Below are 10,372 nucleotides of genomic sequence, written 5' to 3'. Positions count from 1 at the left end.
CATCTCACATGCCAGCATTCGCAGGGTTGCGCGCATAGAACAGCCACCATACGCGATTGCGTTGGTCACGAGCTAGCGCTTTCTGACAGATTGAGTTACTCACGTTAGTCATCAGTTAGTCATAAAATAACTTTAAAACGGATTATTATCAATTTTCACAAATTGTCGAAAGATTTCACAAGACTGAGTTCTTGAAACTTTTATTTCAAGCAAAAGGCAGAACTGCTTTTCAATTCATGTCATTAAATTAGTTTCTAATACTTCATTATTTCCAGGGCCGTGTTAGCACCATCTCTCCTCCCCTCCGAAGTCTACTAGTGAGCCCCTATTTTACTGAAAACTTTTTGACAAATATAATCTTGTTTGGTCACTTTTTAGGCATTTTAAGGAGTAATATTTTGTTTATCAAGATGCACACTTTTATTTTTTTATTTTTTAAACAGTCAAAAAAGATTAGACAGACTGAAATAAGTGGGCCCCAAAACAGCCGTGGGCCCCACCCGGCTGGGGGGGGGGGGGGTACGGGAGACAGTTAACACGGCTCTGATTATTTCCAATGTCCAATTTTCCAGAGCTGTTGGAGTAGCCTACATAAAAAAGTATTTTAAAGCCTGAGAGTGCGATGATTGCCTGTGTAGTTTTTGTTGTTTGGTAGTCATGTGTGACTCAGAATCCACGCACAGTTGGTCACAGACCTCATTCCAGGCAACAAGTTAACCTTTTTTAAGTTGAATCATTAAATCAACGTACATTAACATTGATTAAACCTAAATAAGGAATGATTATCTTGCTGAGATCAACAGGTATGTTTGGACAACAAGTAAGCGCATACTTTGGTGTCTTGCGCCATATAAAATCTTTTGTATCTCTGTCTTTGTCCAGCAGGGCCAGGCCTGCCCAGGCAAATAACTTCTGCTTTGTCAAGCACAAACGTGTTGAAAACGAAATCACAGCTTCTTGGCGAAAACAAAATACCAAGCTAAATACGGAATTACACCACTGTGCCGTTGCTGAATTCTTTTGTTACGGTATGCTCGACTTGAGTCAACGCTTAAGTTCTGGACATTGTATTGTTTGTTGCGGTAATGTTTATGCGTGGCAAGGCAATGTAGCTTATTGTAAGTAATGGCAATTTTGGTATCCATCTCATCTGTAAAGAAATTTGTATTTCTAAAAACACAATTACGAAAAAGTAACGTTGCTTTAAAGTATCAAAGCAGAACAGTTACTCTTTATGATGTTAAAATATAACAAAGTTTGTATTAATGAAAAGATATATTCCATTGGTGTGCAAAAGTTGCCTATTTTTAGCAAAAACACTAGTTGATTTAGATACAAAACGAAAAAGCCGCTGAACGTTGGAACTTTGTAAAAAGGTCAACTTGTGTTTCTTAAATGTGTGAAAACTTATTCCTATAAATCGCCTGAAGCGAATGCAATCACTTAGCTATACAACAACCGAACCAAATTTGAACAACTTTTTTAGTATTGTTTGTACGTGATATATACGCTGAACAGCAGCAAAGGAAAATTCTCCCTTCCGACGCGAACGGGTCGTGCGCAAAAGTTGCGGTAGAAACTTACAAATAACGTCACAAATGTTTTGAAGAAGTGGACGCTTCTGCAACCGCAGTTCATAAATAGAAGTGCACTCGACGTAAAGAGTGTTGGACGTTCACACCCGGTATTGTTTTACTACGAACCCTCTTCACATTGATGACGTACCAGCACAGCCGTGGGCCTACTGATCTTGCTTCGGGCGGAGGGTGATTTTGTTCAAAATTTATACTTTTGTCCAACATATGAGCTTTTTAGTGTTTCCAAATAGTGTTTGCCAAGTCAGTGTTATTTGGATGATTCCAGAAGTAGATGACAAAAGTAATTTATTTATGTTTAGCAAGGGTTAATTCGAGACTCTTTATTTTGAAAAATTGCACAAATTTTGATGAGGGGCCAAGTGGACTAATCTTCATCCATTGATAGTGAAAAAACAGATATATTGTTTATTTATTTTTATAAAAACATTCTAAACAAGACAGGCCTGTGCCAGTTTCCTATATTTCCGTTTTATCAGGCCATGCCCCTATACTGAAACGATTTTGGCTTGAAAGTGTAGGAAAACCTGAAAAGCGAAGAAGTGTCGCAAAAACAACAGCAAGTGCGGGACTCCAGCCACCCGCACTTGCTGTTGTTTCTCTGGGCAAGAAACTTTACGATAATTGCCTCTACCCAGTGATCGATTTCGAGTAATGGGTAGTACCAAATTTAAGTCATAAGTAAAGTAGACAACTGGAAACAGACATTGCCGTCGGCTGCAGCGTGGGTCAGGTGTACGTCGGAAGGCGTACACCGATGCATAGCGCTCAAGTCCGCTTTCCCGCAATGCAGGATAAAGATAAACAAAACAAACAAAACAAAAACAAAACAAAATAGTTGTAACAAAAAGATATTCATGCCTTCTGCGTAAAAATGTTTAAAGATTGGAACAATTTTGCTGCCTGGGTTTGAATAACTTTGATAAAAATACAGCAGCGCTGAAACTATTTTAATGAATTTATTTTTTAATTTAATTGATTATTCCTATTTTATCAAAACCAACAAATTTTAGGAGGTGACACTTCACAAAAATGAATATAAGTTATTTTCTCATACGTAGCCTAATTGTTTTTTTAAGTTTTTTTTTAGATCAGCCTGCCTGAGTAACCTGCCTATAAAAGGTAAGATATTGACTAATGCAAGAAACACATCTAGAATTGTAATCCGGAAATGACGTAGCTCTATAACCCATCAACTAATGTGATGTGCATATAATGCTTTTTAATGACATGTCTGATTCATGTCAGAAAAGTGCTTAAAATAGAAACGCATTTCCAATTCGAAACTGTCCAGCTTGAAAAAAATCCGTTCTGTTTCGTTAATTCTACGTCTGTTCTGTAGATGTTGAATCAATGTGAAAAGGACAGATTTTGCTAGCTGAGATGGAGACTGGTTGTATGAAGCGAGCGAACCAAACAGCCAAGTTTTGTTGCAACATTGTGGCCAAGGCCGAGAAATTTGTTGGTACACACATTCAGGAGAGTAGGCCGCGACGTTCAGGAGTGGTCCAAGAATGAAGCATGTGACTTCGTTGTTGCAATCATGACTCATTTGACGGTCCGTGTGATATTAATCATATTATGATGATGATGATGATGGCGTATGAGCGATCTTTCCAGGCTAGATTGGAGGGCAGGAAATCTTCAGCCACTCAGCAGTCTCGTCGTCCAGGATTCTCAGACCATGCGCACCGTGTGGAGGCCGGTGGGTTAGGCAGTGGTGGATGACATGGTCTGCGGTCTGTTCCGTGGCACCACACTCGCATTTTGATGAAGGAGCCAGGCCCCACTTGTGCATGTCCGAACGAAAGCGGCCGACGCCAGTTCGCCATATTATGATGTAAAATATGTCAAAGAACAAATGTTTGTATTGGTTTAACAATGTCATATTTCGCCAATGTCAGTAATTTTTGCAATGCGTAGAGTAGGTGAAAAACTAATATTTCACTGATGTCGTCTCAAAAGTCTCGAGTAAAAAATGCCTACAATATTTTGTGATTTAATGACAATGTCATGTCAAATTGCGACGTTAAAGTGATGTTCAATTATCCGGTCTGTAGAAAACAGAAAAATGCTGTTGATTATCATATAGCGAAACCAAGCCGTCCTTTCAGTGGTGCATTTTCTATTTGTTCTGTTATTCGATCGCCCTTTGTGACTTTGATTTTTTTGTCTCGTCTTAGGTTTTCAACTTTATTTGATTGTTGTTTGACAAGACCTCAAACGCTAATTCATCAAAACAATGAGTTTTCGGTTTGGTGAGACTTGAGAATAACTAAACCTCACAAAAGTATTGACGCAACGCTTTACAAAAACAGAATCAATTTTAGCTTTACCCTTGGGTCTGCAGCAGGCGCGGATTTATGGGGGAGGCCCAGGGGGCCCGGGCCCTCCCTCGAAATTTTGTGGAAAATTGTATGTTTCCGCATCAAATGGTTTGATATGCTTCTAAACAGCTGATATTAGTCCCTCGGCATCACAATTGATGAAAATGGTTGTTTTAATGTCTATTTTCTAGCATATCGTATATGTCGTAGTATCATTGTTCATATCTGTTTAGCTTTTTCTTTCTTTTTAATTGATTTTCAAATTTTCTGGCCCCCCCCCCGAAAAAAACTCTTAGATTCGCGCCTGGTCTGCAGGGATTTGATTGTGCTGGGGCTTTCAAAACAGAGACAAAATGAGAACAGCTGATTAAGGGCAACTACCTTAACTACATATTGGGGAAATTTAATTAAATTTTTTGCTGATAACTTATTGCTAAAGCACCGTTAGACAAATGTGACTTATGAATGAGGTTGTCAACATCACACATCAGGACGTATAAAAGTTGAGAGCAGCGGATGAAGGGGCAACCACCACCTCAGTCAGCGTCTACTTCACCAGGCAAAAGCTGTTCAACAACAACTTTTCGTTACAACAACTGGCTGCACGATTGCCTACGTGCGTCTGCGACCCAATTGGATGGCAGGTTCGTGACGTAGAAGTCTTGTTGCTTTTCTGACAGTATCACGTGACCTTCTGGCAGTGACGTCAAAGATATTTATAAAGATTTTCCTGATTGGTTGACCACGCACGTGACATAAATACCGATTTCTGATAGGTTGATTTTGTTTAGTTAAGAAGACATTTTAGTTTCCCGATCGTAGTTGAAGCAGGATGAACGAGCTTAGTGTGTGTTATGTCGTTTCTTTGTTCACGACTTGACAAGTTGGGTTTGCTTCTCGAGAAAGTGGTTTGTGATCTGCATATGTAGTTTAGTCAAGGTGTTTCATTGTTATTGGACACTTTCAGTTGTCATTATTCGCTGATCTATGCAGCTTAGCCCATTTCCGAAGGGAATCGCGCTTTAAAAAATGTACGGTTCTCTTCACAAGTCTTCAGTAGGTGTTCACTTCCCTGCTTGCAGTGATGGTCATAAGTATTTTAAGCAAGGGTGGGTTTATTTTCAGACAACTGCGAAGGGAATGTTAATCAGAAACAACGCAATCAGATTGTGGAAGTGTATTTACATGCCATAATTACCGGTAGCTTACATCAACAAATAAGACACTTTAAACCTTGAACTTATTAATCGAACATTGCAGATTTGGAAACTAAAAGCTGGTGTTGTAAACCAGATACTGTAGTAACTTGTGTATATTTCTTCGGAACAACTTCAAGAAAGAGCTTTAAAGTGATAAATCCTGTTCATTGCTACATCAAGTGAACAAGAGCAACTCAAACTATGAAAATGGACAAACGCTTTATCCCGGTATTACTTTTCTTTCAGTTACAGTGTAATAATATAGTCTGTGTGCGTATTTGCAACCATTTTTTTCAAGGACTTCTAAAAATCGTAAGAATTGAGTTGAAAAACGGTTACTGGTACTCTTTTTTTAGAAGGATATTTTCATACTCTTAAGTATGTAATAATTTGGTGGTATTGTTGTTTTTATTTAATTTATTATTAGTATGAAAGTAGTGCTAAATTATTATTAAATTGCAGTAGAGCATTTTGTGATGCTGTTTTATATCCAAAATTCGTCCGAACACCACTATCATTCTGTTGGAATAATTCTGCATGATCTGCCCAATAAAACAAAATGTAAAAATGTATGGTATACTATGTAATATATAATGCAATGATAGCAACAATATGCTGATCCTGATAAAAGCACTTCTCATGAACATATTTATTTTTATGCTGCTTGAAAATTAGGATGCTATTTCTTTAGGCTATAGCCTATAAAAAAAAACGTTTTTCAGAAAGTGTGATTTGAAAACCAAAAAACAAGTAGTTAGTGTAAAACAATAAAACTTACCCAAGTTGTGATAACATTGATAAATAAACAGTTACGGTATATATATACATTTTTTTCTATCAAAGTAGCCTATTTTCAATTGCAAAATATTAACAAATTTGAAAAGTAGATGCAATGATTGCAAATATGCACATTGACCCTGCTTAATACATAATAGAACTTTGTGTTTTCTGTGATACAAAAAGTCAGGAACTGGGTATATTTTTTAGTATTGTATCGGTAGGAACATATATATAGTTTAAATGGATTGATTGCTTTTTGCTTGCACTGTAAATTGAATAAGCATAGAGTTTTAGTAAGTTTTTTTTGAACCATGTGAGGCAGTGATAATGGATAATTTAGTGTTAACTTTAATAGAATTATAATATTGTCTTTATTAATTTGTTTACTGCATGTAATTAAAAGATGAATTTGCAACGTCTCATATTTTATTATTATTTTGTTTTCAACAAGTTGTGATAATGTTATATATGGTTTGTTTAGATTGATGACGATAGAGAGTTTTGGATGCAGAGCAATCACTTTAAGAAGCAGAAAAAAGGATGTGGAAACAGTGGAAAAACTAATATCCACAATTCTCGTAAAACACCTTCTCCTCAAAAGGAGGTAAAACTTCTTCAAAGACGTTCCCCAACTAATGGTGTTGTGGGAAGTCCTAATGCTGGCACTCTTGTCAGTGTCACTCCTCCAAGTCGACTTTCACCTACTCGCATGTCGCCAAAGGCGAGAGTAGTTGCTGCTAACAAGATTGCAAATTGCCAAACACAGCGCTGCCTTGATTTTAGTACCAATCAAGCGATTTTAGATGGTGACAATTATGCTGGAGCAAGGTTTCACAGTCCTCCAACACCTGATGCTTTGCCCAAGCCTCCGACGCACTGGATGGGTGCTTCCTGTGCAACCATAAATCGCATGTATTCCCCTTTTCATCCAGACTCGATTGCTTCACATTTGAAAGGATTGCTTAATGTTCAAGCGTAGCTGACTGTTTTGTATCGGACTGAAACTTTTCAATGACCCCCCTAGTGCATAATGGACTTGATTTTTTTTTTTTAATGAAAGCAAGAACAGAGACACTAAAGCAGAATTAAATGGTTTATATGTTAAAATTCAACAAAGCATTGCAAAATTTCAAATTATGGTTGACAAGTTTGAATAGTTGCACTGTAACCTTTCTACTTCAACCTTCTGTTTAAACATAAGTTTTCACATTTTGAAGTGATTATGCTGCTACTTAACAGTTTACCTTTTTGTTGGTGCTTGAAACTAGCTAGCTTATGGCACCTGGGTTACTGTTATCTATTTCGTGCCTGTTGATTGCTCTCGGTAAAGCAAGAATGATTATTGCACAAAAAGGCCCTTGCAAGCCTTGAAGTCATCTGTGGTTGTTTCAGTGTTGCGCAGTTTTTTTATGAGCTTTTACTGTTTCGTTTTTGGATTTTTTATGTATGCTTATTGCGGTTGACCAATGCTGACTTCAAATCAGTACATGTAGAGGATGATGGTCCACAGTTTATTGTGTTTCATCTCTCTTGTGAAAGATGCATGATACTAAGGTGCTTCTCAAAATGAGGCATCTTCAAGGCTTGCTTGCTGAGACAACCTGAATTTCAAATTGATTTATGAATGAAACTTGACATAGTTTGAGCTTGTACAAAAGGTTCTTGCAAGCAAAAGTGATTTCTCGTTTTGAGTTCGAGATAAATTTTACTTAGAGTTTCCAGTTGCGATGTTTTCTTGTTCTTGCTTTGCCATTACTCTGAAGTATTTTTTTTTAATATTCAAGAAGTAAATCGATCAATCTTTCTATTGATATCAATGTTTTTGTCTGTGTCATGGCCAAAGCTGCCCATAACTTTAATGCTTATTTGTCAGCAAATCGCCAATTCTTGCATTGATATTGGTTTATCGAGATGTAATTTTCTTCGTGAATATTATTTGTATGCACTGTGCCTGCGTACAGCAAAATAATCTTAAAAAACAAAATTGGTTTTTCATGTTCTTGAAGTGACATGTGAGTGTGAGAACACTGATTTTGTTGTTTAGGATCAAGTAGAGTTTGTTAATCGTTCGAAACATTCCCGATGCTACTGCCACGCTCGGTGATTGTATGTCTTATTCTTGTATGAAAAATGGTGGTTCCCACCCCAAGGTACAATTTTTCTAACCTTGAATTGCCATTTTTCATGTTTTATATGATTGACAACTACTCATATCACATGGTTTAAACATTGAATTCTTATTAATTAATTGCTTTCGGAAGGCAAACACATTTTTTCTCAAAAATCTGGATATTTTTGAAGGTGTATTTATCGTACATGTTCAGCACAGTTGTCAATTCGCATTTTACAACAAAGCCCATTAACCTGATTTAATGGGCTTGCTAACATTTTTACTACCTCCTTGACTTTATCCCTGTTTTCGCAAACGCGATGTTACTAGAATCAAGAAATTTAATCAAATTATTCTATTCCTCTGTAAAAACCTGACTTTATTTGGCTTTTTCCCACTCAAGATCAAAACTTCCCTAATCCTATCCCCCGGCTCTTTAGAGCCACCTATTCATGCAAAAGAGTTGTTTCCGAAGTGTGCTACGACTGACACGGAAGAAGGTTAGCAGTAGAGGTTCCGCTAAGTTTAAATCTGCAAAAACCATTAGCATAAACTTTCATTTTCGCACCTTTTCGAGGGTGCGATGTCCTAGCTTTGTATCCGGTCTCCATCTTAATCATAGTATTTTTAGCAAATCATTTTCCTGAGCAGAGAGAGTACATAGCGTGATTATCGAAAACTGTCGTGGGTAAAATAACCCACATAAGGTCGAAGCCGGGACCCGTTGAGAGTAAGATGGGCTTGGCACCAATGAGATGAACTGATTGGTACTGGTATCCAACTGATATGCTACTGGTATCTTATCCAAAGCTAATTATATTGTGAATGGTTTGTCGTCAGCCCTACGAAACGAGGCTCGAGTCAAATAACATGGATATCACAGATTTTGTAGCATTGCGGAGACCGACTTTGACTTGACTCACGATATTTTGTCGTTTGTTTGATTTGGAGTCTGAGGTCCAAGAAACTATCCTTCTAAAGGGCGCAATTGATCTTGAAATGTGACGTATTTTGCTAACTTCCGTGGAGAAGTTCCCAACAGAAAGAAAACACGTGTAAAAAGGCGAGTTTGTTACAGGTATGGCATTGGCAGTAGAATTGATTATAGTAATTCAATTAGGAAACTCACGAATTTAGCACCAACAACAGGGAAAGATGGCAAAACCAAAAGGTTTAAAATATGCAAAAACAGCTATCTTTAATTTGCACAGCCACAAAACCTGGAAATGAGATAGAAAAGATAAAAAATTTTATGTGAAAACGGCAGTGCAACAAGGGCGATTTTAAACACCAGCTGAAGTTCAATTCTATTTAGAAAAAAAATGAATTGAAAACTTGACTTCAAGCCCACACAATAGGTAAGTACCGTACTGTAGTTTACAAACCTACAACAAATAAATTCTTCAAATCCTTATGTGGTCGTAAAAGAAAGTAACTAAATCGTGTTTAAAAGTGAACTTCAATTTTAAATCAAAACTTGTCACTCAATCTTAGAAAGTCCAGTTTTAGTTTGGTAATATAATATCGTGTCGATGGTACGTAGTTAGTACTTAGTAGGTAGGCCTAGAGGGGTCTAGGTGGTACTTTTGGGCCCTGATTAAAAAAATTATCAAGATCTAAAGGAATTGCCATCAGAAGTTAAAACAGATGGTAAAGTACCTGGCCCACTTCAGCTTTCTGGTGGTAAAATAGCCACCAAACAGTAAAATAAGAATTTAGTCTTGCATAGTGATTTCCCTAACCACGAATATTACCCGAAACACCATTTCAAAATAAGCAGGCTAATATTTGTTTAAACTGAAATGACACAGGTAAGAAGAATGCTTTCCCTACTTCTGCACCAAATATTAGACCAAAACCGCTTTTCAGATTGCAGCAATGCAAATGTTTGACCTAGGCCCAAACACCTTTCCCAAATCAAATTGAAAACTGTCTGCAGTGCTGTAAATTCTCTTCTGGTGAGCCTGGAATGACCAGTGAAACATCAATGGAATAGGGAAGTAATGCTCTAGCGCAGGGGTTCTTAAACTTTTTTTAAGGCAGTCCCCTTAAAAAAAAACTTGGTTTGCGTGGACCCCCTTTGTGGCCTAATCCGAGGAACTTTTTTGATCAGCATGAATTGGACATAACGCAATAAAATTAAAATGAATTGGTAACAAACTTTATGTTTTGAAATAGCGAATGCAGATTGTTTTTCAACATCTTCGATTTAATTTCATCAATGTGAAGGATGCTGCTGTTTGTTTTCAACAACATGAAATTGTGACTTCGTCTTTGATAGGGCAACACGCATGTCATCCTTTGCATCCATCCGGTTTCGACTCTTTGTTTTGATAGTTACCAAGGATGAAAATCCTGACT

General features: G+C 37.3%; 1 protein-coding gene across 1 annotated transcript; it reads left to right on the top strand.

Moving 5' to 3' along the window:
- Window positions 1-5,189: 5,189 nt before the first annotated feature.
- Window positions 5,190-8,907, top strand: LOC145778533 (uncharacterized). Its single transcript, XM_082590030.1, has 2 exons — window positions 5,190-5,349; window positions 6,383-8,907. Exons 1-2 carry the CDS (start codon window positions 5,323-5,325, stop codon window positions 6,878-6,880), a joined length of 525 nt encoding a protein of 174 aa, XP_082446156.1. The 5' UTR covers window positions 5,190-5,322; the 3' UTR covers window positions 6,881-8,907.
- Window positions 8,908-10,372: the final 1,465 nt, after the last annotated feature.

The sequence above is a fragment of the Aplidium turbinatum genome, chromosome 10 (assembly GCF_918807975.1).
Source record: "Aplidium turbinatum chromosome 10, kaAplTurb1.1, whole genome shotgun sequence".
Classification (NCBI taxonomy): Eukaryota; Metazoa; Chordata; class Ascidiacea; order Aplousobranchia; family Polyclinidae; genus Aplidium; species Aplidium turbinatum.
Note: the sequence above shows the minus strand (reverse complement) of the source record. Positions and strands in the feature narration are given on the sequence as shown.

What these genes read in the sequence shown, in the direction of transcription:
- LOC145778533 (XM_082590030.1), top strand. Translation starts at nt 5,323, where the DNA reads ATGAAAATGGACAAACGCTTTATCCCG. An exon ending in TGGACAAACGCTTTATCCCG is followed by an intron (nt 5,350 to 6,382) that starts GTATTACTTTTC and finishes TGGTTTGTTTAG; the next exon opens with ATTGATGACGATAGAGAGTT.